Below are 27,350 nucleotides of genomic sequence, written 5' to 3' on the forward strand. Positions count from 1 at the left end.
TTCAGCTGTAATCCGCTGTGCTTATTTATCCTGGGGCCTTATTGATGTGGTGGTAGTAGAGCAGGGTGGAGGGAAGGCATTCCCTAATCTTCCAATTAAGTCTCAGTCTTTCTGTGGGCCTACAGCTCACCTCAGGGGTGTGGCCTTTACAAGTGTTGCTGTTCCTCTTCTAGAGGTAAAGCTCCTGCGTCCCGCTGCTTCTGGTCCCTTTCCCACCCAGGTACAACACCCCAGCCTACCTCCTATGTTGTGTATACACACATACATTTTCCCCCTTAGGTGAAACAGGAAGGCTGGAGAGGGCTGGAGCCCTGCAGAGTTCCTTTGGCCTGAGCAGGGGTGAAGTCTCAGAATTGCTCTCTGGCATAATCCTCTACTCTGGAGATTAGGGAGAAGGATCCAGAAGATCATCACCGTGACTGCTTTTTGCCTTCTCCTACCAGAGTTACCTGGGGAACTCTCTCGGATCCTGTCCATTAGAGCCTGGTGATGTTCCTGGAGGAATAATCTACAAAAATACTAGGTCTTCCCCACCCCCATGACTGGAGTCTTCAGAAGCTTCTCACTCTGTTAGCCACACTCAGCCTTCAGCAGTTCATCACGATTACTCCTTAAGTGTTCCACCAAATCATAACATTGCTTGGGTAAGCCAGTCTTGGGTGCCGTATCTCGGTGAGTTCACTTGACTCCCCATATTTTTGGGTCGTGTTTGCCCTGCAGGCTCATGTCTGTGATGGATTCAAGAAAAGCCATTGATTTTCAGCTTCTCTCTTTCTTGTTATAACGACAGAAGTAATGACTTTCAAATTCTTTACATGTTGGCGTTGAAACCAGAAGTCCCTATTGTGACCAGTTTTTTTATATCAGTCTACCACAGACAGTAAAATATATTAAGGGTCACAAAATTCAGAGGACTATAATCTTGGAATCATAAAGACTTTGGCATAGACTCAGAGTTTTGCAACTAGGGAAGCATAAATTCCCTAAGAATAAAATTTCCCCAGATTGAAAATCGCCATGGGCTCTCGACTGCTTACAGGATGACATGACATAAAACACTTTTTGTTACCTGGCCCTTCCCACCCCTCCAGCCCCATTTCTCACCCCTATCACACCTCCCATCCAGATCTTATTCTCCCTCCCACTCCCCGCAGAAAACAAACTCTGGGTCCAGCCACGTGGTAAACTAATTGAGATTCCCTGGTACGCTTTGAGCATTGCCTGAAACATGGCAGCACTTCAACAATCATTTGTTAATCTAATTAATGAATACAATTATAAAGGTCTTAGCACATGTGTAGCATATGGGAGTGTTAACAGTAGCCAATTCCTACCATGCACCTGATTCGTGCCTGATACTCTTCTAAGCACTTCACATGTATTGATTTATTTTCATACACTTATGTGGTATTATTCCTGTTTTAAGGATGAAGAAACTGGGTTGCGAAGGGGTTAGTAACTTGACCAGGGTGACCCAGAGGGTAAGTGCAGGGCTAGGTTTCAAACTCAAGGAAATTTCATCAATGGGTTGTAATCAACACAAAGCTCCTATTGTGCTAATGCTTAGATGCATCATGTGCGTTCATGCTAAGTTGCTCAGTCGTGTCCAGCTCTTTGCGACCCCATGGACTGTACCCCGTCAGGCTCCTCTGTCCATGAGATTCTCCAGGCAAGAATACTGGAGTGAGTTGCCATGCCCTCCTCCTGGGGATTTTCCCAACCCAGGGATCGAACCTGTATCTCCTACACTGCAGGCGGCTTCTTTACCACTGAGCCACTGGGAAGCCCAGATGCATCAGGTACATGATAACCTTGATTTAGAAGAAATGAGGCCAGAGAGGTTAAGTGACTTGCCCAGTGTCACACAGCTAGCAAACACTGTAATGAAAATTCAAACCAAATTTGCCTGCTCTAAATCCCACACTCTTTCCTGTTCTCAGCATGGTTTCTGGGCTGTCTCTTGAGAAAATGAATGCATTTTTTCTCACCTCATTAAGCTATCAAACTCCTATTCTTCCTTCAAAACCCTAACTCAAGCGTCTCCTGTGCTATGGCACTTGTCCTCACCTCTCCCTCACGCCACCCCAGCTGCTCCAGCCAGTCCCTTCCTCCCTGAGCCTTCTCACCCCGACTCGTGCCCTCTCCACCACAGACCAGTGGTTAAAAATACAGCCCTGCACACAAGGGGTCTTGAGGTCAAATTATGGCTCTACTGGGGGACCTCGATGAACTTTTCATATAACTATCTGACCTTGATTTTTTCCTCATCTGCAAAATGGTGCTGAGGAAAGCACCTCCATCATAGGACTGGGTGAAATATGTACCAAACTTAGCTAAGTGCTCGCTGAGACACTTACCATGCTGCATTATAAGTATCTGTTTAAATGTCTGTCTCCATCACTTGACTTGAGGGCAGAAGCTGATTACGATCTATCTCTTTCTCCCTAGCACCCAGCATGGCATAGAAGAGGTATTAAATGAATGTGAAGTAAATGGATGAAAAAGAAATAAATGAATCTTAGAATCCTAGTCTCATAATTTCATCCATAAAATCCAAAAACCTTGTCTCACATAACTGCAAAGTAGAAAGGATCTTAGAGATCAACCTCCTGAGGCTTTCAATCTTTTTGACGACCACCCACAGTCAGTAATACACTTTATACTGCCATCCAGAGCTCATGTGCATGCGTGGGCACACACACACTCTCTAAGTTTTAAGAAAGAATACTTTCCGTAACTATGTAGGATAAACCCCGATATTTATTTCTTCTCCCTTCCCGTCCACTCCCCATCATCTTCTCCCTTTTTCTTTTCCATTAAAACATGCTGGACTATGTCCACCACATTAATTTCATGACCTCTGAATTCTTTATGGTTGATGGTTTGAAAATCCTTCAAGTTTGGTTTCAACAGTACATGAACTGAGAACTTCCAGATGTACAAGCTGGATTTAGAAAAAGCAGAGGAATCAGGGATCAAATTGCCAACATCCATTGGATCATAGAAAAAGCAATAAAATTCAAGAAAAATGTCTACTTCTTCTTCATTGACTACACTAAATCTTCTGACTGTGTGGATCACAACAATCTGTGGAAAATTCTTCAAGAGATGGGAATACCAGACTACCTTACCTGCCTCCTGAGAAGCCTGTATGCAGGTCAAGAAGCAACAGGTAGAACCAGACATGGAAGAACGGACTGGTTCCAAATTGGGAAAGGAGTACATCAAGGCTATATATTGCCACCCTGCTTATTTAACTTACATGCAAAATACACCATGGGAAATGCCAGGCTGGATGAAGCACAAGCTGGAATCAAGGTTGCTGGGAGAAGTATCAATAAAAGATATGCAGATGACACCATCCTTATGGCAGAAAGTGAAGAAAAACTAAAGAACCTCTTGTTGAAGGTGAAAGAGGAGAGTGAAAAAGCTGGCTTAAAACTCAACATTCAGAAAACTAAGATCATGGCACCTGGTCCCATCACTTTATGGCAAATAGATGGGGAAATGATGGAAACAGTGAAAGACTTTATCTTCTTAGGCTCCAAAATCACTGTAGATGGTGACTGCAGCCATGAAATTAAAAGAAGCTTGCTCCTTGGGAGAAAAGCTGTGACCAACCTAGACAGCATATTAAAAAGCAGAAGCATTACTTTGCCTACAAATATCCCTATAGTCCAAGCTATGGTTCTTCCAGTAGTCATGTACAGATATGAGAGGTCGGCCATAAAGAAGGCTGAGTGCCAAAGAATTGATGCTTTTGAGCTGTGGTGTTGGTCAAGACTCCTGAGATTCCCCTGGAAAGCAAAGAGATCAAACCAGTCAATCCTAGAGGAAATCAACCCTGAATATTCATTGGAAGGGCTGATGCTGAAGCTGAAGCTCCAATACTTTGGCCACCTGAGAGGAAGAACTGACTCATTTGAAAAGACCCTGATGCTGGGAAAGATTGAGGGCAGGAGGAGAAGGAGACAACAGAGGATGAGATGGTTGGGTGGCATCACTGACTCAATGGACTTGAGTTTGCGCAAGCTCTGGGAAATTGTGATGGACAGGGAAACCTGACTGCAGTCCACGTGGTCACAAAGAGTCGATTGAGCAACTGAACAACAACATCATTTGAAAAACATTTCTCTAATTGAGCTGCTCAACCAGAATCTTCATCCCTGACATGAGTTCTATACTTAAACCCCTGGGAAGGGAAGTGGCCACCTAAAGTTGAAGCTTCATTGCTAAACAGCGTTATTGTTAGAAAGTCCTTCTTTTTCTCAAGTGAAATGAGCCCCAATCACTTCCTCTTTGGTTCCCTTCCACTTGCTGGTATCAAGCAGTCACCTCACATCTCTGGGTTTCACTTACTTCCCCTGTTCCCACACATGTGCCCTACCTAAATGCATGGAGCCTAAAAGTCTATCATCAAAGCCACTTTTGGGGGTTAAGGCCTTGGTCTCCAGTTCTGAATTCAGGTCTTCAATTTAGGTCTTCAGGCTGAATTCTTCAGTTCCCGAAACAGAGAAGTTGTTGGGATTTGTGGGATGTCAATGAGCCTGGAGAGGTGGTAGGAAGGTGGTGCTAGTGATGTCAGGGACGGGATGATACAGAGGGGTCCAGGGAGGGCCCTCAGTTGGTCCTGATACATAGCAACTTGAGACTCCTGCTTCCCTCTGCATCATGCCTGAAACCTCTGGGATGTGTGCCTTCCCTCACCCCAGGAGGCCAAGGGCATGTGGCTGCACAGGCCACATAATCAGCAGAGCCCTGTGCAAACTGAGAATGCAGGGCCCCATGTTCCAAAAGTATTAAGTGTTTCAAGACGGCGACAGCAGAGCAGTAAATCAGTTATGAGCCCTGTGAGCACAGGCCCTGGGCAATCGCAGAGTTTGGACATCCACCATTACCAGCCCTGGCTGTTTGCCTGGGAGGCAGTCTCAGCAGACATGGTGTGAATGAGGCCTAGGCCTGGGCTGGGACTCCAGAGTGCAGGAAGTGAAACCAGGCCCGTGAATATTCAAGGAACAAGGTCCTTAGAGATCACTTGGCCCAAACCCATCCGTGCCCAGCTATAGAATCTGAGAACGTAGAGAGCTGGCCCAAGGTCGCCCTAGGAATTGATGGCAGAGCCAGATCACAACCTCAGCCCTGCGACCCTCCCCCACTTTCCTCTCAGTCCTTTCTGAAGTTGCTCTCATCCTATGCAATGTTGGTGACTATTTATTTACTTCTATCCCCTGTCCCCACCATCCCTCTTTCTCCCCCAGGCTCCAGACTCCTGTGTCTGACTGTCCCCAGTCGCAGTGGCCTCTTGCTTCCTGTCCCCCCCTTGCCTCCTCCCTGACCTTCTCTCCATCCTCACCATGGCCACCAGAGTGTGCTTTTAATTTACAAATTGGATCCTCCCACACCTCTGCTCTCAGCCCACCAGGGTGTTGCACATGGATTGTAATCCCACCTCTTTACCATGACCTACAAGGTCAGGCCCTGTGATTTCTCTCATGATTGCCTGCCCCTCCCTCTGCCAGTGACTTTATTGTTGATCAGAAGCCCCACTCACGTCTGCCATGCAGGGTGCATCCGTCTATTCCCCCAGGTCCCCCCAAGGCCCCTCCTCCCTATGACCAGGTCTCAGCTTACATGCCCCTTCCCCTGGATCCTGGTCTTCCTCTGCGCTGTCCCAAACACACGCCTCACTCTCTCTCCCCACCACCTTCTTTGCTTCATAGTGCTAAGGGCTCCCCTGATAGCTCAGTTGGTAAAGAATCTGCCTGCAATGCAGGAGGCCTGGGTTCCATCCCTGGGTTGGGAAGATCCCCTAGAGAAGGAAAAGGCTACGCAGTCCAGCATTCTGGCCTGGAGAATTCCATGGACTGTATAAGTCCATGTGGTAGCAAAAAGTTGGACACAACTGAGCAACTCTCACTTCACATAGTGTTAACTTTCCTGACATCACACTGCACACTGGCTTCTTTGTTTTCAGCCTTCCTTCTAGAATGTAGCTCCCTTAAGGTGGAGACCTGTCCTGCTCAGTTGCTTGGGGCCTTGTCGGGCACTTGGCACAGTTGGCACTCTACTGAGTTGTAGGAATGTACAAACTGCTAAGGGAATGAACTGATTCAGCAAACACGTGTTCTCACAGGCCATTCTGTATCAGGCGCTGCGCTGGACACTGAACACTCAGACAGGGCGTCAGTGGACAAGAAAGTGTCCCTGCTCTCAAGGAGTCAAGTGACTGTCTTCAGGAGAGACAGAGCAGTGTCCGGAGGGGTGGCAGTGTGACATGAGTGGCTGTTTACACTAGTCTGAGCCCCTCCAACCTGTGTTGAGAGTGAAAGATCGTGGGTCCAAGAGGTTGGATTTTAGGGACCACGCATTCCCCTTTCGGAGGAGCTAGGGCATCTCTGTCTGTCTCTGGTGCCCCAGCCCATTAGGCCAGGACTGGAGCCCACACTCACAACGAGGCCCCTAGGAGGACCCCCTAGGTAGTGGAGCTTGCAGCCTGGGGGACAGCCATGTCCTGGTCGCTGGAATCAGGAAGAAGACTGACTCGGCTCCACTCAGAGGAAACTGAGCCTCCCCCAGTGGGCATGTGGTCCAGCCTGGGCAAGCCCTGTGGGTATCTTGGCACTCCTCAGACCATCTCCCAGAGGACTCCAATCTCCCCACTTCTCTTTAAGCCTCACAAAGTAGGAGGCCCATGGCTACCCGGACTCTGCAGCCCAGCCCTGGTGTCCCCAGTTTCCTCCTGCCATGCAGATGGCGTGACTAAAGCTGAAGGGCAGATGCAGGGGCCCTTGAAGGTAAGTCACTTCCTCCAGGAAGTCATCTCTGCTTTCTCTTTGGTGGTGCTTCCACCTTTTCCTTATCCCCATGGTTCACATTCCCTCTTTGTTTATTTATTCAAACATCCACCCATCCCTCCATCCATCCTTTGATGCAACCATTCTTTGAGCACCTACTATGCTCTTGTCACTTACAGTAGTGAACAAGAACAAGGCCCCTGCCCTTGCAGAGCTTACTGTCTAATGGGGAAATTATGTAACTGGTTGCCAATTAAATCAGAGCTGTGATAAATGCTATGCCAGAGAAGTACCTCAGCTTCAGGGTAGGAGGGCTTTCCAGAGGAAAGAACATTTCACCCAAGACTATGCTGTACAATGTGGCAACTGAGCCCAGCCAGTGCCAGGAGAAACTGAAGTTTTAATTGTATTTACTGTTAATTATTTTAAGTGTAGAAACAGAAACAGTATAATACATATGGCTTTTGTTAATCACAACTTTATTGTTCAGGAAGGACTTGGAGTGTGTGTGTGTGTGTGTGTGTGTGTGTGTGTGTGTGTGTGTTACTTGCTCAGTGGTCTTTGACTCTGTGATCCTATGGACTATATACTGCCAGACTCTTTTATCCATGGAATTCTCCAGGCAAGAATACTGGAGTGGGTTGTCATTCCCTTTTCCAGGGAATCCTCCCAAGCCAGGAATTAAACCTGGGTCTCCTGCATTGCAGGCAGATTCTTTACTGTCTCAGCCACTAGGCAAGCTTAGACTACTGTAACTAACAAAAATTTCAAAGACTAAAGGAAAAAACAAGGTAATAATACCACCGTATTTTTATATTATCACATGTTGAAATGGTACAATTATAGATGTTGAGTTAAATAAAATGTATTTATTAAAATTAATTTCACCTGTTTCTTTTTACTTTTTGAACATGAAGACTGGAAAGTCTAAAGCTCCCTACCTGGCTCACACAGTGTGCCTGGGGACAGAACTGAGCTGAGCGCAGAAAGGCATGCGGAGGAGTAAAGAGCAGAACAAGCATGAAGAGTGTGGAGCTGAGGGGGTCGCATTTCTTAGGACGGAAATTCACATTTAGCTCCTATTACATGTCCAGCACTTTAGACTTTATATGCCTTGGACTGAGTGCCTCCTGCTATAGATGAGGAAACGGAGGCCCAGGTTTGTCCGAGGTCCAGGGGCTGCTGCGACCACTCCACTGAACTGTCTGAACTATGCATGAGTGTCACTCTGAACAGCTTTTATTTATGTCTGAGGGCTGCTCTCACATCGGCTCGGTCACATTTCTTCTGCCTGTTTCCCGTTTCTTTGGCAGAGCCTGCTGTTTTTGGACACTTGCTCTGTAATTGTTGAATCAATGGGTGATGAGGGATAAATAACTTCATGACACTTTTAGGAAAAAATTATTGTGTCAGACCCTGTAGAAAGCCCAGTTCAAACTAGGCCGCTTCCAAATGCCAGCCGTCCAACCAGCGTACTCTCAGTTCCCACTCACCATGGATGGCGCTGCTCCCTAGTCCCTGCCGAGCCATCTGGAAGGGGTGCAGCGAGGAGCTCTTTTCTTCCTCCTCCCAGCTCCACATGCCGTCCCAGGTGGCTCCTTTCGTGGGTCCTGTGTGTGTGCATGAGACAGTCAGCGCCCAGACCAGAGACAGCACGCGCCTCCCACTGGAGACCTCAGGCTTCCCTGAGGGCTTGGGGTTTGGAAGGGGATGTGGGCCACAGTGACCACTTCTCTCACTATGGCTCAAACCGCTGCTCCAGGCCTGGGGGTGGACGGGTGGTCAGGAGCTGCGAGGCCCACCCCAGGCTGTCAGGAGACCAGGCAGTGGCTCATCCAGGGCTCAGAGCCACAGCCAGCACTTGGAGCCAGCACATTCTAGGGACACTGGGCACCTCCTGCCATGACTGCTGCCCCTGGGCAGGCGCTGAGTGCCCTCCTGCTCACCCTCCTGCTGGGACTCACAGGTGAGCCTGAGCACTGCCCACAGAGACCCTCAGAGTGGGCGGGGATTACCCACCCCAGCCACTCTGCTGCAGGGGAGGCTGAGCTGAGCTGTTTGCCTGCCTGTCAGGGTGCTCTTTCCTATGTTTTCCTTAGTGTGGACCTTGTGGGTAATGGCGCTGAGGGGAGCTTTGGGGGCAGGAGGAGAAAGATGTGAAGCGAGGCGAAGAGCCTGGGGTCAGGTCAGGGGATGAAAGAGAAGCCCTGCACTACCCAGTATCCCTGACATGAACTCTGGTCTGAGTGACTATCAGATCTAGCTCAGAGAGGGTTAGGAGTGCAAAGACAGATGGACAGAGAGCCCCCAAATGATGGAGCCTCTGGCATCATGAAGAGAGTGCTGGACCCGCAGTCAGATGGACATGCTTAACATCCCTCCTTAGTCATTCACAGGCATTGTGACCTTGTGCAACTCACTAAACCTCTCTGAATCTCAGTTTCTTCTGGAAAGTGGGGGTAAAAATACCAGCCTCCCACAGCTGGGATGCAGTTGAAAATGAGCACACAGCCCCAGAAATGTTTTCTAATCCACAGGGCGCAGTGTGCAGGAGGGAAGATGATTATCATAGGATCTACTCAGAGGAGAGCACGATGCAGAGCTGAGTGCCAAGGGGACAGGCTCCCACAGCCTCCTGAGCTGCCCTCCACACCCTGTGCTGTCACTGCTGGTTTATTTGTCCTGCCCTCCAACACATACCTGCCCATTTGTTCCTCCAGGGCAGGAGTCCTGTCTGACACATCTCTGTGTCCTCTCAGCATCCAAGTCACATCCTCACTCAAAGTAGAGGCTCGGGGAATGTAGCAAAGCCTCCCAGAGGTCCCTGCGCTCCGATCTCTGTAGGCTGTCCTGATGGGGAAGGAAGAGTCTAGCCCTGCAGTGGTCAGGATGACTCCAGAAGATAGATCCTGGGTGAGGAGCAGGAGTGCTCGGTCATCCTCCCAGCTTGTGAGGATGGATGAAGCTGCCTCCAGCGGAGAGAGGCCCCCTGTCCCTGGAGGTGAACAAGCAGAGGATGGAGGCTTAGGGGGAGTTAACAGGAAGGATCCGAGAAGGAGAGCCAGCCATGCCTTGCTGTGATTCTTGGCTTCTCTGTTATGTCCAAAGTGTAACTCTTGATTCCTCACCAAACCTCTCAGTTTCAGCTTAAAATGTCACCTCCTCCAGGAACCCTTTTCTGACCGCCTTTCCAGAAGAAGTCCTCCAGGCATTTTCTATGTCAGCACTCTTTGGGTTTCCCTGAAATCTCTGAAGTGAGAAATAGATTTAAGGGACTAGATTTGATAGACAGAGTGCCTGATGAACTATGGACGGAGGTTGGTGACATTGTACAGGAGACAGGGAGCAAGACCATCCCCAAGAAAAAGAAATGCATAAAAGCAAAATGGCTGTCTGAGGAAGCCTTACAAATAGCTATGAAAAGAAGAGAAGTGAAAGGCAAAGGAGAAAAAGAAAGATACTCATTTGAATGCAGAGTTCTAAAGAATAACAAGGAGAGATAAGAAAGCCTTCCTCAGAGATCAATGCAAAGAAATAGAGGAAAACAATAGAATGGGAAAGACTAGAGATCTCTTCAAGAAAATTAGAGATACCAAGGGAGCATTTCATGCAAAGATGGGCACAATAAAGGACAGAAATGGTATGGACTTAACAGAAGCAGAAGATATTAAGAAGAGGTGGCAAGAATACACAGGAGAACTGTACAAAAAAGATCTTCATGACCCAGATAATCACGAAGGTGTGATCACTCACACTCACCTAGAGCCGGACATCCTGGAATGTGAAGTCAGGTGGGCCTTAGGAAGCATCACTACGAACAAAGGTAGTGAAGGTGATGGAATTCCAGTTGAGCTATTTCAAATCCTGAAAGATGATGCTGTGAAAGTGCTGCACTCCATATGCCAACAAATTTGGAAAACTCAGCAGTGGCCACAGGACTGGAAACGGTCAGTTTTCATTCCAATCCCAAAGAAAGGCAATGCCAAAGAATGCTCAAACTACCACACAATTGCACTCATCTCACATGCTAGTAAAGTAATGCTCAAAATTCTCCAAGCCAGGCTTCAGCAATATGTGAACTGTGAACTTCCAGATGTTCAAGCTAGTTTTAGAAAAGGCAGAGGAACCAGAGATCAAATTGTCAATATCCGCTGGATCATTGAAAAGCAAGAGAGTTCCAGAAAAACATCTATTTCTGCTTTATTGACTATGCCAAAGCCTTTGACTGTGTGGATCACAAGAAACTGTGGAAAATTCTGAAAGAGATGGGAATACCAGACCACCTGACCTGCCTCTTGAGAAACCTGTATGCAGGTCAGGAAGCAATAGTTACTACTGGACATGGAAAAACAGACTGGTTCCAAATAGGAAAAGGAGTTCGTCAAGGCTGTATATTGTCACCCTGCTTTTTTAACTTATATGCAAAGTACATCATGAGAAACGCTGGGCTAGAAGAAGCACAAGCTGGAATCAAGATTGCCGGGAGAAATATCAATAACCTCAGATACACAGATGACACCACCTTTATGGCAGGAAGTGAAGAAGAACTAAAGAAACTCTTGATGCAAGTGACAGAGGAGAATGAAAAAGTTGGCTTAAAGCTCAACATTTAGAAAACTAAGATCATGGCATCTATCTGGTCCCATCACTTTATGGGAAATAGATGGGGAAACAGTGGAAACAGTGGCTGACTTTATTTTCCTGGGCTCCAAAATCACTGCAGGTGGTGATTGCAGCCATGAAATTAAAAGACACTTACTCCTTGAAAGGAAAGTTATAACCAACCTAGACAGTATATTAAAAAGCAGAGATATTACTTTGCCAACAAAGGTCCATCTAGTCAAGGCTATGGTTTTTCCAGTGGTCATGTATGGATATGAGAGTTGGACTATAAAGAAAGCTGAGCACCGAAGAATTGATGCTTTTGAACTGTGGTATTGGAGAAGACTCTTGAGAGTCCCTTGGACTGCAAGGAGATCCAACCAGGCCATCCTAAAGGAGATCAGTCTCAGGTGTTTATTGGAGGTACTGATGTTGAAGCTGAAACTCCAATACTTTGGCCACCTGATGCGGAGACCTGACTCATTGGTAAAGACCCTGATGCTGGGAAAGATTGAGGGCAGGAGAAGAAGGGGACGACAGGGGATGAGATGGTTGTATGGTATCACCAACACAATGAACATGGGTTTGGGTGGGGCTCGAGAGTTGGTGATGGACAGGGAGGCCTGGCGTGCTGCAGTTCATGGGTCACAAAGAGTCGGACATGACTGAGCGACTGAACTGAACTGAAATCACTGAGGCCCAGTTGTAATTTTATATTTATTTGTTTACTTTTTAGCATCTGTTGGTTCCCTGAGCTGGAACCAGACAAGATACATAGTTAGTCCCCATGGCCACATACACCATGTCGGCAGTGGGATGTGTGGGCTCTCAGCATGCACTCACAGCCATCTCTTTCCTAGGTGGGCAGCCCTCCATCTCTCTGGTGGGCCCGACTCGCAGGACAACCCCTGAGAATCCAGTGCATTTCAACTGTACTGCTGGTCCCTTCAACTCCTCAGACTTCAATGTCACCTGGATGAAGGACAGAGATGAGCATCCAGCCTCGGCTCAGCGCCTAGTGACCGACAACAAAGGCAATTACTCCATCACCAGTAAGGTGTGGGTGACCCTGTCCCACCAAGATATCTTGTCAGAGATAACCTGCGAAGTCACGCACCGGGGCCTGGCCAAGCCCCTGCGGAGGAGCATGAACCTCTCCCTGGTGCTCCAAGGTGAGAGGGCGGGAGGCTGGGGGGGGGGGCGGCGTGGCTTTCTCAGTGTTTTGCACAAAGCCCCATTTCACAGTTGGGAAATTGGAATTCCGCCTCACAATGTCTGATCCCAGGGTAGCATTATTAAAGACACTGGTTTCAGGGGCCAGATATCTGGGTTTAGTCCTGACTATACCACTTCATGATCTGTGTGCTCCTTTGGAAGTTACTGAGCCTTCTTGTGCCTCAGTTTCCCCTTAGACCCTTAGAATGAGAATAAATTATCACCTACCTTGTAGGTTTCGTGTGAGGATTAAATGAACTATTTCTTGTGAAGCACCTAGAACACTGCTTGTCACAAGGAAAATCGTTTATGTATATTTGATTTTATTATTATTGTCTGGATTAAGCTTCCATCCCAAACATCTTTCTTCTATTAATACCATTACTATTTTTTAACCTTCAAATATGTATTATTTATTCAACACAAATGAATTAATTCATCCATGAATATTTACTGTGTGGCAGGCACTGTTCTGGGTGGTAGGGATATAGAAATGAATATCAAGTTAAGTCCTGGTTCTCATGAAAATCATAGTTTATAATTCTTAAAATATTTCATGATATGAAATGTTTCAAATGCACAGGGAGTAACATAGCAAACACCCACGTACTATTAGCCATATTTAGTGAATGTTAGCACTTAGCTCTATTTGCCTTTCATTGAGCATACAAGAAAAAATTTTTTTTAAAGGTAACTAATTTAAGAATGAGAGTTCTAGGGTTGGTTCCTGGGAGAGAAAGACATAGGGGGCCGAGGGGCAGGGATAATTCAGAAGATGTTCCCTTCTGTTTCTGTGTTTAGTTGTCCCCACCCTGAAGATCACCACCCAGCCCTCTGCGATGCAAATCCGTGTGCATCAGAGAGTGAATCTCACGTGCCATGTGAGCCGCTTCTATCCCTCCCGCCTGCATCTCACCTGGATGGAGAACAGGCACAAGGTGCAGACCGTGGAGTCCCCCCAGGTCACCAGAAGCCCAGCCGGGACCTACTCTCCGCAGCACACCTGGCAAGTAGAGGCTACGCTGGATGGGAGAGAGTTTGCCTGCTGGGTGGTCCAGGATGAGCAGCCCCCAGTCCAGGCCAACATCACCCTGCGGGCTCAGGCGTCCAGACTGGGGAAAGGTGGGTGCAGCCCCTCTGGGCAGCCTGGCTGGGAAAGTCAGGTGTCAAAACACTTGCCATCTGCCTGGAGTGCAGACAGCAGTGGGTCAGGGACTCAAGGCAGCAAGGGGTGAAGGTGAAGGAAGACAAGGTGCCCTGGGATTGTAATAAAACTCTCAAGAATTCATCCCCAAACTCCACTCCTCCTTCCCCTGTTAGTCTCTCAGTCGTGACCCTTTGTGACTCTTTGTGACCCTATAGACTGTAGCCTACCTGGCTCCTCTGTCCATAGGTTTTCCCAGGCAAGAAAACTGAAGTGGGTTGCCATTTCCTCCTGCAGGGGATCTTCCAGACCCAGGGAGTGAACCCCGGGTTTCCTGCATTGCAGGCAGATTCTTTACCATCTGAGCCAGCAGGGAAGCCCTCCAACCCCTACATCCTTTTTAAGAAGGAGGAGTGGGACTTCCTTCTTCAATTCCACGCACCCTTCAGGTGGAAAGTTCTCTGTTTTAACATTTAGGTACAGGAAACAGTAGATACTAAGGACAGCTAGAAATCAAAATCCCTTTCAGAAAGGTGATAATCAAGACGGGTTCATCTGACAGTTTCTAGGAGTCGGTTTTAAAGAGCGGCCAGAATTCTTGACAGGATACCTGGGAAGTTGGAGGGTGCAGGGGCAGGATTCTCACTGTCTCTATTTTTTTGCTCTCTATCACTTTTGCTCATTTGTTTGCTCTCTATCACTTCTGTCTCAGGCGATTTTTTCTCTCTTCTCCCCTCCTCTGTCCCTCATTTTTATTCTCCTTCCCTTTTTCCTCTTCCTCTCCCTTGTTGTTGTTTTAGTTGCTAAGTCATGTCTGACACTTTTTCGACCACATGGACTATAGCCTTGCAGGTTCCTCTGTCCATGGGATTTCCCAGGTAAGAATACTGGAGTGGGTTGTCATCTCCTTCTCCAAAGAATCTTCCCCACCAGGGATTGAACCCAGGTCTCCTGCATTGGTAGGTGAATTCTTTATCACTGAGCCACAAGGGAAGCCCCTTTCTCTCTGTGTATGCTTGCTAAGTCGCTTCAGTTGAGTCTGACTCTTTGCAACCCTGTAGACTTTGCCCACCAGGCTCCTCTGTCCATGGGAATTCTCCAGGCAAGAATACTGGAGTGGGTTGCCAGGTGCTTCTCCAGGGGATCTTCCTAACCCAAGAACTGAACCCGTATTTCTAATGTCTACCTGCATTGGCAGGCGGGCTCTCTAACACTGGAGAAGGAAATGGCAACCCACTCCAGTATTCTTGCCTGGAGAATCCCATGGACGGAGGAGCCTGGTGGGCTAGAGTTCAAGGGGTCGCAAAGAGTCGGACACAACTGAGCGACTTCACTTCACTTCACTTCACTTCCACTTGAGACTCTTTTCTTCTAAATCTAAATCTATCTTCTCCTCTGTACCTTTTGTGTGCTAGATGACATTCTCCACTAGAGGGAGCTGCCCACCAGCCCTTCAAACCCTGGGGCCAGATCTGCCTTCCCTGGTCCTGGTGAATCAGCTTGGGAGAATGAGGGACTGGGCCAGAGGGGCTGTGTTGGGGAGAGGAGGAGAGACGGGAATATTGGAAATGGCCAGACCTTGACCGGCCAAGGGTGAACCAGAATCTACTGACAGCTCTCCAGAACAACAGGAAGTGGGATAAGATAACTCCCTGCAGACAGTGCGAGCTGCTTGGTCTGCAGCACCAGCAAAAGGGCAGACAGGTTGCTGGGCTGCAAAACCACACATCCTCACAACAGGAGCACTGACCCTGCATTCGATCTCTTCCTGAAAGAACTGGCCTTTTCTGCTAACTCCAAGCATTCTCAGGGGCAATGAGCCTATTACCTTTTGACTTCTCCGTGGCTTTTTTATTCTTGTCTACAGGAAATAAGAAAAATGTCCACCCAGCGGGATATACAGATCTATGTGAAAAACTCCAAACAGCTCCTTTCTGACCAGAAGCAAGTTATATTATTTCGTTTTTTACTCATGCTGAGGTTTTTCTCTCTGTCTTATTTTTCTCCTTCGCCTGCATACAAGTATCTGACCCACTACTGCAAGGTTAGCCCCCTGAGAACATCACTTTGATTCTCCCACCCCTCTGTGCAGCTGTTTGATGTGCCCTCTGGTCTGCGGTGGGGAAAGGGCAGCTTCCTTTTCCGGCATCAGGCCCTCTTCTGTGTGGTGTTAAGGCGCTTTTGCTGCAACACCTCCTCAGCCTGACTCCTAAACCCCTTCTTCAGCTCCCACCCCTTACACACTCCCAGTTCGTGCATCTGGTCATGTTCACTGCCTCCTGTAGAGCACTTCATGTGTGCCAGGCATCCTCACATATGTTGTCTGACATAATAAAATTGGGACAGACAGGAGAGGAGTAGGTCTCAGGTGTCTCAAATAGTAGTACTTGGATTCGAAGGCAAGGCTGTCTGCTCACCAGTTCAATGTGTTTTCAGAAATTTTTTTTCCCTCCATCCTGCCTAGGCATACAAATATTAGTGTTATCTCAAGTCTTTTGTAAATTTCCCTCTTAAATACTCTGTATCATATTTATTTCCTTCTGAACTGTCATATCTCCCCACATCATTCCGTTCTCATAGTTGGCCCTGAAACTATGGGACCTCTTCCAAGTCCCGACAGGGGTTCTGTCCATTTAGGCCTCTCCTCTGTGCTGAGACTCTCTCAGCCCTGAAGCAGACACTGGCTCTTATTTTTTGAGTGGCCAGATTTCAGAGTCAAATGGTTTGGTATCACCTGGCAGGGTTGCCATGGGCATTCTGCAACCTCAGGCAAAGCACTGCCCTTCCTGAGCTGTTTCCTCCTCTCAGCGAGAACAGTTATGCCCTCCAGGTGGGAACCAGCTAGGGCTCCTTCCTTTGACCCATGCTTGGCATCTAGATATTGGGGTGCACAGAGGGTGCTCTATGATGATCGTGATGGCAGTCTCTCTGATGCCCAGACCATGCTGGGTTGAAAGCAGGAAAATGCTGAAGTTCACTAATTACTATGGGGAAGCTATGGAGAAACAGAGGCAGTGTCAGCATAACAGAAAGAGCCCTTGACTTGGAGTCTGTGATGGGAATGTGAGTTCTGTTTGCTGTGAGGCCCTTGGGTGAGTTACTAACCTTCTCAGCCTTTTTTCCTTGAACATTAGGAATACAATTAAAAATAATTCTTTAGGTGACTGTTGTGAATATTTGATGATAATAATTATCATCTGGGGCTTCCCTGGTGTCTCAAACGGTAAAGAATCTGCCTGCAATGTGGGAGACCCAGGTTTGATCCCTAGGTTAGGAAGATACCCTGGAGAAGGAAATGGCAACCCACTCCATCATTCTTGCCTGGAAAATCCCATTGAAAGAGGAGCCTGGTGAGCTCCACATGGTCACAAAGAGTCGGACATGACTGAGCAACTAACACTCACACTCACGCAATTGTGTTTATAGAGTGATTATAAATAATAATTATTTATAATTATCTCATATGTTTTACTAGTTATTGTACATGATTTTTAAACTAACACTGGGTGTTAAGAATCATCCCCATATCACAGATGAGGAAACTGAGTTAAGTTGTCATGCAGTGGAAGGACTGGGAATGCAAATTTGGGCTGAGTGTGACCCCAAAGCCTATGCTCCTACCCCTTCTCTGTGCTGTTGTTGTTGTTGTTCAGTTGCCAAGTTGTGTCCAACTCTTTGCAACCCCATGAACCGCAGCCACCAGGCCTCCCTGTCCCTCACCATCCCCTGGAGTTTTCCCAAGTTCATGTCCATTAAATTCTCTGTGCTGCCTGCCTTCGTATAACCTGTCCTGAGAGCAGTGATACACCCTTCCCTGTCCCAGGACTGAGGGAAGAGCTGAGTCTGGCCACTGAGCACAGACGCTGAGTCCCTACTTTCTGGCTAAGAACCCTGGCTCTACTGGCCAGTTTTGGAACTTAAACAAGGTACTTAGGCTCTGGACCTCAGTGTCTTCATCAGCAAAACGAGAACAGGAGCAGCTCCCTCCTCCTAGGTTTGCAGTGAGGACTAGGGTTAGGTCTCAAAGTCAGCAAGCAGGGTTGTGAGGTGTGGGTGGGAGTCAGGTCTCTTTGCAAACTGCTGTTGTCCCTGTAGCTTCATTTTGTTTGGCCTCTGATATCAGCTTCATAGTTGAACTCCTATCAGAATGTAACCTAGAAACACGGTGGAAGACGAGACAGTGAGGCTTGTCAGTGGAGATGCTGAGGTTTGGTTCGCACTGGGTTTGGGCTCCTCTGCATCTTCTCACAGGCTGGGTCTCCTCTACAGGCATGAGCAGCTACTCTTCTGCCCTGCAAGGCCCCTTTCAGCGCTCTGAGCCAGGCACAAACATCCAACTGACCTTCACGTCCTCTGGATTCTCTACAGGTCAGGTTACTGTGACCTGGCTTAAAAATTCCCACCAGCTATTAAAGTCCCAGACCAGCGTCCGCCCTCATGGAGACATCTACAATGTGACCAGCCGTGTGCTCCTCCTTCTGGAGGCTGACGACATGCATTCCCTCGTCCACTGCCAAGTCAAGCACATGTCCACCCTGGTTTCCCAGAAAACCATCAGACTGGAGCAGTACCTCCGTGGTAAGGATGTTCTCTTTGTCCAGATGGCTTAGTGCAGAGTCGGGCTGAAAGTTTCCTGAGTCTTGGTTTCCTTGACTGATACATGGGGCATCCCCTCACTTTGCTGTGGCAAGAATTCAGCATAATGAAACTGGTAAAGTAATTAACACATCTCTGGCTCGTATGAATCACAGAGAAGTGGCAATTGTTATTATTCACATTTACTATTCATATCACCTCTCAGAACTCAGTTTCTTCAGCTGTAAAATGGAGACAAAATATTCAATTTTATTATATTAATTAATATATATTAATTTTATTTATATATAAATTTATAATTTTTATATGAATCAAATTTAAAGGCCTTTGTGAACTTCTAAATTTTAGGTAGAATGATGACTGTTTTTATCTTTACTCATATGTAGGGAAGGGCCTAATTTTCTTTTTTTTTTTAGACCATTCACATTTTTTAAAAATATAAATTTATTTAATTGGAGGCTAATTACTTTACAATATTGTATTGGTTTTGCCATACATCAACATGAATCCACCATGGGTGTACACGTGTTCCCAATCCTGAACCCCCCTGCCACCTCCCTCCCCATACCATCCCTCTGGGTCATCCCAGTGCACCAGCCCCGAGCATCCTGTATCATGCATCGAACCTGGACTGGCGATTCATTTCACATATGGTATTATACATGTTTCAATGCCATTCTCCCAAATCATCCCACCTTTGCCCTCTCCCACAGAGTCCAAAAGACTGTTCTATACATCTGTGTCTCTTTTGCTGTCTTGCATACAGGGTTATCGTTACCATCTTTAAATTCCATATATATGCATTAGTATACCGTATTGGTGTTTTTCTTTCTGGCTTACTTCACTCTGTATAAGAGGCTCCAGTTTCATTCACCTCATTAGAACTGATTCAAATGTATTCTTTTTAATGACTGAGTAATACTCCATTGTGTATATGTACCACAGCTTTCTTATCCATTCATCTGCTGATGGACATCTAGGTTGCTTCCCATTGTAAACAGTGCTGTGATGAACATTGGGGTACATGTGTCTCTTTCTATTCTGGTTTCCTTGGTGTGTATGCCCAGCAGTAGGATTGCTGGGTCATAAGGCAGTTCTATTTCCAAATTTTTAAGGAATCTCCACACTGTTCTCCATAATGGCTGTACTAGTTTTCATTCCCACCAATAGTGCAAGATGTTTCCCTTTTCTCCACACCCTCTCAAGCATTTATTGCTTGTAGACTTTTGGATCGCAGCCATTCTGATTGGCATGAAATGGTACCTCATTGTGGTTTTGATTTGCATTTCTCTGATAATGAGTGATGTTGAGCATCTTTTCATGTGTTTGTTAGCCATCTGTATGTCTTCTTTGGAGAAATGTCTGTTTAATTCTTTGGCCCATTTTTTGATTGGGTTATTTATTTTTCTGGAATTGAGCTGCAGGAGTTGCTTGTATATTTTGAGATTAATTCTTTGTTAGTTGCTTCATTTGCTATTAGTTTCTCCCATTCTGAAGGCTGTCTTTTCACCTTGCTTATAGTTTCCTTTGTTGTGCAGAAGCTTTTAACTTTAATTAGGTCCCATTTGTTTATTTTTGCTTTTATTTCCAATATTCTGGGAAGTGGGTCATAGAGGATCCTGCTGTGATTTATGTCAGAGAGTGCTTTGCCTATGTTATCCTCTAGGAATTTTATAGTTTCTGGTCTTACATTTAGATCTTTAATCCATTTTGAGTTTATTTTTGTGTATGGTGTTAGAAAGTGTTCTAGTTTTTACAAGAACATTCTTTTACAAGTGGTTGACCAGTTTCCCCAGCACCACTTGTTAAAGAGATTGTCTTTTCTCCATTGTGTATTCTTGCCTCCTTTGTCAAAGATAAGGTGTCCATAGGTGTGTGGATTTATCTCTGGGCTTTCTATTTTGTTCCATTGATCTATATTTCTGTCTTTGTGCCAGTACCATACTGTCTTGATGACTGTGGCTTTGCAGTAGAGCCTGAAGTCAGGCAGGTTGATTCCTCCAGTTCCATTCTTCTTTCTCAAGATTGCTTTGGCTATTCGAGGTTTTTTTATATTTCCATACAAATAGTGAAATTATTTGTTCTAGCTCTGTGAAAAATACCATTGGTAGCTTGATAGGGACTGCATTGAATCTATAGATTTCTTCGGGTAGTATACTCATTTTCACTATATTGATTCTTCCAATCCATGAACACGGTATATTTCTCCATCTATTAGTGTCCTCTTTGATTTCTTTCACCAGTGTTTTATAGTTTTCTATACATGGGTCTTTTGTTTCTTTAGGTAGATATATTCCTAAGTATTTTATTTTTTCCATTGCAATGGTGAATGGAATTGTTTCCTTAATTTCTCTTTCTGTTTTCTCATTATTAGTGTATAGGAATGCAAGGGATTTCTGTGTGTTGATTTTATATCCTGCAACTTTACTATATTCATTGATTAGCTCTAGTAATTTTCTGGTGGAGTCTTTAGGGTTTTCTATGTAGAGGATCATGTCATCTGCAAACAGAGTTTTACTTCTTTTCCAGTTTGGATTCCTTTCATTCCTTTTTCTGCTCTGATTGCTGTGGCCAAAACTTCCAATTTTCATCTGTATTTTTTAGAGAAGTTGATTTTGATTTTCTTGGCCTGGATCAGGCCTTGCTGCTGCTGCTGCTGCTGCTAAGTCGCTTCAGTTGTGTCTGACTCTGTGCGACCCCATATACAGCAGCCCACAAGGCTCCCCTGTCCCTGGGATTCTCCAGGCAAGAACACTGGAGTGGGTTGCCATTTCCTTCTTCAATGCATGAAAGTGAAAAGTGAAAGTGAAGTCTCTCAGTCGTGTCCGACTCTTAGCGACCCCATGGACTGCAGCCTACCAGGCTCCTCCCTCCATGGGATTTTCCAGGCAAGAATACTGGAGTGGGTTGCCATTGCCTTCTCTGTGATGAGGCCTTGACTGGTCTGCAAATAAGATGATTTGAAATTCTTTCATATCATGCCTAATAGGAGCTTAGTGATCACCTCATTATTTGCAACAACTTTAAAGCCCAGAAAAGATAAGTGAGTTGTCCAAGGTTGCATGCACAGCAGTAAAATTAATTTTTAAAATATTTATAGGACTTTAAAGTTTACAAAATATTTTCCTCATTTTATGCTATTCTTGTGGAAGAAAATACATCATTTTACATGGATAAAATATTGATATCAATGACTCAAGTGAGCACAGCACATTGTCAATATACACACTTGTGTGGATTGGCTTATTTAATATGTACAACCACTCTGTACTGTTTATCCCATTCATGGTTTTACAGAAAGAAACTGAGTTTGTAAGAAGTGAAGATTGCCTGAGGATATAAAACTGCTTAGTGAGAGAACTTGGATGTGAATTCAGGTTTTTCGGACTCCACTATTCACCAGCTGTGGGATCTCCTGCTGGTTGTTTAAGTTCTCTGAGTGTTGGGATTGCTGACTGTAAAACAGGAAAATGATACTGCAGGGACTCCTCCTTATCTGAAAATTTTTATATAATTCTCTGGAGTTAGAACAATTGTATAGAGAAGCAAATAGATAATAAGAATATTCACCATAAATTGATTATTTATAAATTATATTAATCAAACTAACAAATATTAAACACAGAAAAAATATTAAAAGCAGCAAGGAAAAAGCAACAATAAGCGTACAGGAGAGTCCCCATAAAGTTAATAGCTGATCTTTCTGCAGAAATTCTGCAGGCCAGAAGGAAGTGGCAGGATATATTTAAAGTAATGACAGAGAAAAACCTACAGCCAAGATTACTCTACACAGCAAGGGTCTCATTCAGCTTCAGTGGAGAAATCAAAAGCTTTTCAGACAAGCAAAAGTTAAGAGAATGCAGCACCACCAAACCAGATTTACAACAAATGCTAAAGGAACTTTTCTAGCCAGGAAACACAAGAGAAGAAAAAGACCTATAAAAACAAATCTAAAACAATTAAGAAAATGCTAATAGGAACATATATATTAGTAATTACTTTAAATGTAAATGGATTAAATGCTCCAACTAAAAGACACAGACTGAATGGATAAAAAAAGAAGACCTATATATGTGCTGTATGCAAGAGACCCACTTTAGACCTTGGGACACATGCAGACTGAAAGTGAGGAGATGGAAAAATAGATTAACCTCCTCTTTAAATCCTCACTGCTCAACACTGCCTGCATCAGATTGGGCTTGCCATTACAGAAATAATTTTGTGCTGTTGTCTGGATTTCCTTGGAGGCAAAGCCTGAAACAAGGTGTTAGGTGCAGGTGGTTGGGAGATGATTCAGTGAGACTGGGATAAGAGATGGAGTGAGTGACACAAGGAAGAAGGGACACTCCAGAAAAGGTGAGTTATTGACCTGGGGGCCCCTGTGGATGACTGGGGCTCACTGCCACTGGGGACCCTCTGAGAAACTCTATAGACTATTCCTCAGGAGTGTCTGAGGAGGGAGGGGGGAGGCTGGAATGTGCCTTCATGGGCTGCTGGGTGGCATTTCATGGTTGTGGAGAAATTCAGATGCAGAGCATTGAGGAAGAGCTTCAGGAATCTGAAATAGAATGTGGTACAACTCAGCACTGCTGGGCTGAGATCAGGTGGCTACAAGAGGTAGTGTGGAGCCCAGAAACCCTCTGCTTTAGGAGGAGGGTCTTTCCTTGACTGAAGTATGGCAAGCATCAGACCACACCATGCAATTAGAACCCTAATACACTGTTGCTAAGTGAAGTCAGAGATTTGGCAAAGTGTATTTCAAGTAATTGGTATAAATGATGTTTGAGAACTGCTGGGGTCTCAGGTGAATCTTCTGGCCTTTAAAGATGAAAGAAGAAGGAAAAAATTCTATGATCCTAATGATTCTGTGGGCACTTTGAAAGATAACATTTTGAGTTTAAAATGCCCCTTAAAATTGACAGAATAGTCAAATGATTTCAAATAATTTTTTAAAATTAACTTTTAGGTTGTGAGTGTGAAATTTGAAATGTAGGGTTTGATGGTATTGGTATAAGGTTTTTAGGAAAATATTACGCCAACTTCCTTACACTCCCAACACTTGTTTCTTCTAAAAGTTGGTGCGTAGTTGTCATTATATGCTGCTGCTGTGCTCAGTTGCTTCAGTTGTGTCCAACTCTTTGCAACTCCATGGACTGCAACCTGCTGGGCTCCTCTGTCCATGGAATTCTCCAGGCAAGAATACTGGAGTGGGTTGCCATGCCCTCCTCCAGGGGATCTTCCCAACCCAGGGACTGAACCTCTGTCTCCTGCATTGCAGGCAGATTCTTTATCACTGAGCCAGTGGGGAAACCCAGTTGTCATTATATTCTATGTTTAATTAAAAGGTAAATTAAATAAAATTACTTGTATAATTGAAATGTTTTTCAAGTTCAAGTTTGAATCAATTCCTTTTTGACAATTTCATTGAAATGGAGGCCTGAGTTGTGTATGGTCCTTCTACTGGCTTTTTGTTGTCTTTTCTGATACCTAGTAGCACTTTGTGTTTATACCATTTGGTTGTGAAGAATAAATAGCACGTGCACAGTGACTCAAGCTCTGTTCTCAGCACATGGGAGCAAATATCATCAGCTGGGTTTTGGTCTCGGTCCTCCCGACATTGTCCTGAATATCTTGCAGCCCAGAGAACTCACTGGTGACTAGAATGGTCTATCTGAGACCCTCCATGCTCTTATTGGTCCTTGTCAGCCCCATGGCACTTGCTTGATGGTACCTTGTTCTGGCCTGTCCTCCACAGGCACTGCCTAGTTACTAGGCCATCACAATCCCTTCTCTGGATTCTGCTCTTTGCTTGGTAGGAATCCCTGCCTGTGGGGAAAGACTGACAAGAGATAGGGACATTCTAGGGATGGTGACAGGGACATACTGGGAATGGTGTCTTGCTTGGCTGTTCCACCCATGAGCAGCATCATAGATGCAAGCATATAGGTCAAGGTGAATTGAGTATAAAAGAAATAATATTTGGGGAATAAACATGCTCTTAGTTCTTTCAAATTGTACTACATGAGGAGTTATTTTCTCTACCCTAGACCAAGAGCCAAAGTCTGTATAACTAGACCCCTCATAAATTTCTCCAATTTTCTTTAGTATGCATACATTTTCTTCACAGCTGAAAAGTCTGGTTGAAAAAATTCTAGAAATTGTTAGGTCATAACTCCCAGGAGCCTGCAGTCATAAATGATTATAGCCTTATAGTTTGGGTGTCAGCATAGCAAACGTTAAAACATACTGTCTCTGGTAGAACCCCTGCTTTGCCACTTGTGACCTTGGGTAAATACTTAACTTCTCTAAAAGTAAGCTCCTTTCTATGTCAACTATTAGTATCCTGCAGTCATGAAGATTAGAGGCTAGGAATCTTCATCAAGTCATAGAGTAAGTCAACTGATTCGTAGGTTCTTAAATGAAATCCAGGTTCACCTTTTCCTATTGAATGTCCACAGTGGAAAAGAAAGGAAAGATTAAGATGACTTCATCATTCCATGCTTCCGTCCAAGCATGCATTCACTCATGCACTTACTTATGCATGCATTTATTAACCAATACCTAACTCCTCTATTGTAGGCCCTGGGCAGAGGACCCCTATCTTTAGGGAGCTTGCCAGTTCCCATGGTGAACTTCCTATAGTAATTGTCTGCTTTCTTTGGGCTGTGACAGTTCCCCCTACAGTGACTGTGTCCCAGTCTTCACACTCCTTGGACGTGGTGGCAGTTACCTGCCATGTGCAGAGATTCTATCCACAGACTGTGCATCTCAGCTGGTTGGAGAACTGCCATACATTCAAGAGAGCTGTGCAACCCTCGTCCAAGCAGAATAGTGATGGTACCTACACCTTGGAAAGCTTGCATTTGGTGAATGCCTCAGTGTGGGAGTCTGAATGTGTACTTACCTGTAAAGTGCAGCATGAGACCCAGCCTCCCATCCAGGCCAGCCTCATACTGTCCACAGCAGTGCAGGACACATACAAACTCCTTGGGAGCACAGGTAAGCTTACCTCTACACCTGTGAGCAACTGGGTCACCTCTGTCTCCAAGTGGAATGAGGTATTAACTCACAGAGTCCCGTTTGATATCTCCTCTGCCGCTTGTCCCTTAGGTCCAGAGATGCCTGCCTTTTTGATGGCTTTCCTCCTGGGCTTCAAAGTGGTGCTGGTGATCAGTTTCATAGCTACCTATTTCCACAGGTGGTGGAACCTGTAACAGGTGAGGTGGTGGCAGTCTTATTCTTTAGGGAGGGAGATCAGAGCCACCTTCCTGGGGTGGCAAGAGGAGTCAGAGCAAGCTCAAAAGTCATATGGCAATCCAGCTTCAAGGGAGAGATGGGAACAGATTTATTTTCTCCAAATGTGTCTTGGAATTCCAGAGACTTCCAACTCTCATTATTTTGTGCCCAGGAATATGAAGTTTTTACAATTAAGTTAGTTGGGACCCTGCAGGTGAGAGTGCAAGGTATGCAGGACCCTGGAGGTGAGGGTCCACAGTCAAAAAAGTTTTGAGACCCAGACTCCAAAGAGCCCTTCCATAGACTGTTGTGTATTATGTTATCATGTGGTCTATCCTTGGAATGAATAAGGAAAGTATTACTAAAATCAACTTATGGAACCTATCTTGGAGACTTGGATGTGCTGTGTAATAATACAGATGGATGTGGGTATGGGAGAGAGTTCAGAAGTCAAAAAGAGGTGTTTGGGGCTTCATTCCTCATCAGCACCATGAACCCAGGCCAAGCAAAGTGCCTCCCATACAGCATGTGCTCAAAAACACGTGTGGAATCAATGAATGTTTTTCCCTACAGGTCCTGCATACTCTGTGATACACAGCCTCCCTCCCTGTGCAAGGGGCTCAAGTGGAAAGAAGCTATAAGGACTGGAAATGACTCAAGATTTCCCACCCTTCACTCTGCTTTCCCCACCTCCAACATGAACACACTCCCTTCCACACATTCTCCTATATGCCTTCTCTCTGACCTTTGGAATTGAGTCAAGAATGGACATTGGTCATGTTGATCCAGAATGTCTGGACCCTGATGCACTGAGCTTCAAACTGGCCCTGCCTCCACCCCAAAGAGAATCAAGTAGATCAAGAAAGTAGGTTTCCATTGTGCCCCTGCTCATGAACCCTTAATTTTCAGAGCACTTTTTACTTTTATCCAGAGCTTTTGCAATTGTGATTTCATTTTAACACACATGTATTTTAAATCACTAAGTTGAATAAGATTTTTCTATTCTGAAATTTATGATATAAAAATATCCACATAACTACCTACCATGCTATGTTTGCAGACTGTTAACATTTTGCCATTGTGATCTGTTGTTCCTTTGAAAATTACTGTACTAGATTTGGTATTCATAATCTCAATCATGATTTTATACTTCTACAACATATATATAAATCCTTAAGCAATATATAACATTACTTGCATGTTTTAACTTTTGTATAAATGTTATTATACTGTATACAGTCTGCTGGAACTTTTATTTTTTTATACTCAACACAGCTTTTTTTATTCATAAATTCATAAATGAATTTATACATTCATTTATGTAGCTCAATTTTATTAATTTCCACTGCTGTATAAGTTCTACTGTGACAGTATGCCACAATGTATTGATTTTTCTTGTGATGGATATCAAATATTTATGTAATGTCTTGCTAGTAGAATTTTGCACACATATTTTTGTCTTTGTTTCTTGGGCATGTATGGGACAGTTCCTCTTCGACTGGTGTGTCCATAAAGTGGACTCTTGGTATCGCTTGGAGCCTTTGTTATACATTAAAAATTTTTTTTCAAATCTTGATCAAGTTTTGCTCTTTCTATTTATGCCTTTGATCTCATTTTGTGTGTGTGTGTGTGTGTCTATTACAGGTGGGGATATTATTGAGATCTTACATATATATTTTTTTAAATCTCCACTGCCCCTTTTCCATATATCAAGTTCCCATAAATTTCTGGTTCTTTTACTGATTTTATTTTGTTCCATTGGG

At 45.0% G+C, this 27,350-nt stretch overlaps 1 protein-coding gene and 1 non-coding gene across 2 annotated transcripts; both read left to right on the forward strand.

The window, feature by feature from the left end:
• Positions 12,312-18,365, forward strand: LOC106501768 (tyrosine-protein phosphatase non-receptor type substrate 1-like). Its single transcript, XM_018056861.1, has 3 exons — positions 12,312-12,568; positions 13,413-13,733; positions 18,124-18,365. The coding sequence occupies exons 1-3, from the start codon at positions 12,373-12,375 to the stop codon at positions 18,363-18,365; spliced, it is 759 nt and encodes a 252-aa protein (XP_017912350.1). The 5' UTR covers positions 12,312-12,372.
• On the forward strand, positions 25,040-27,127 carry LOC102174758. The gene is made up of 3 exons (XR_001918974.1): positions 25,040-25,350; positions 25,462-25,568; positions 26,161-27,127. It is a non-coding gene; the product is annotated as an uncharacterized LOC102174758 (transcript).

The sequence above is a fragment of the Capra hircus genome, chromosome 13 (assembly GCF_001704415.2).
Source record: "Capra hircus breed San Clemente chromosome 13, ASM170441v1, whole genome shotgun sequence".
NCBI lineage: Eukaryota > Metazoa > Chordata > Mammalia > Artiodactyla > Bovidae > Capra > Capra hircus.

What these genes read in the sequence shown, in the direction of transcription:
- LOC106501768 (XM_018056861.1), top strand. Translation starts at nt 12,373, where the DNA reads ATGAAGGACAGAGATGAGCATCCAGCCTCGGCTCAGCGCCTAGTGACC. An exon ending in CCTCTCCCTGGTGCTCCAAG is followed by an intron (nt 12,569 to 13,412) that starts GTGAGAGGGCGG and finishes TTCTGTGTTTAG; the next exon opens with TTGTCCCCACCCTGAAGATC. An exon ending in GGCGTCCAGACTGGGGAAAG is followed by an intron (nt 13,734 to 18,123) that starts GTGGGTGCAGCC and finishes GATTCTCTACAG; the next exon opens with GTCAGGTTACTGTGACCTGG.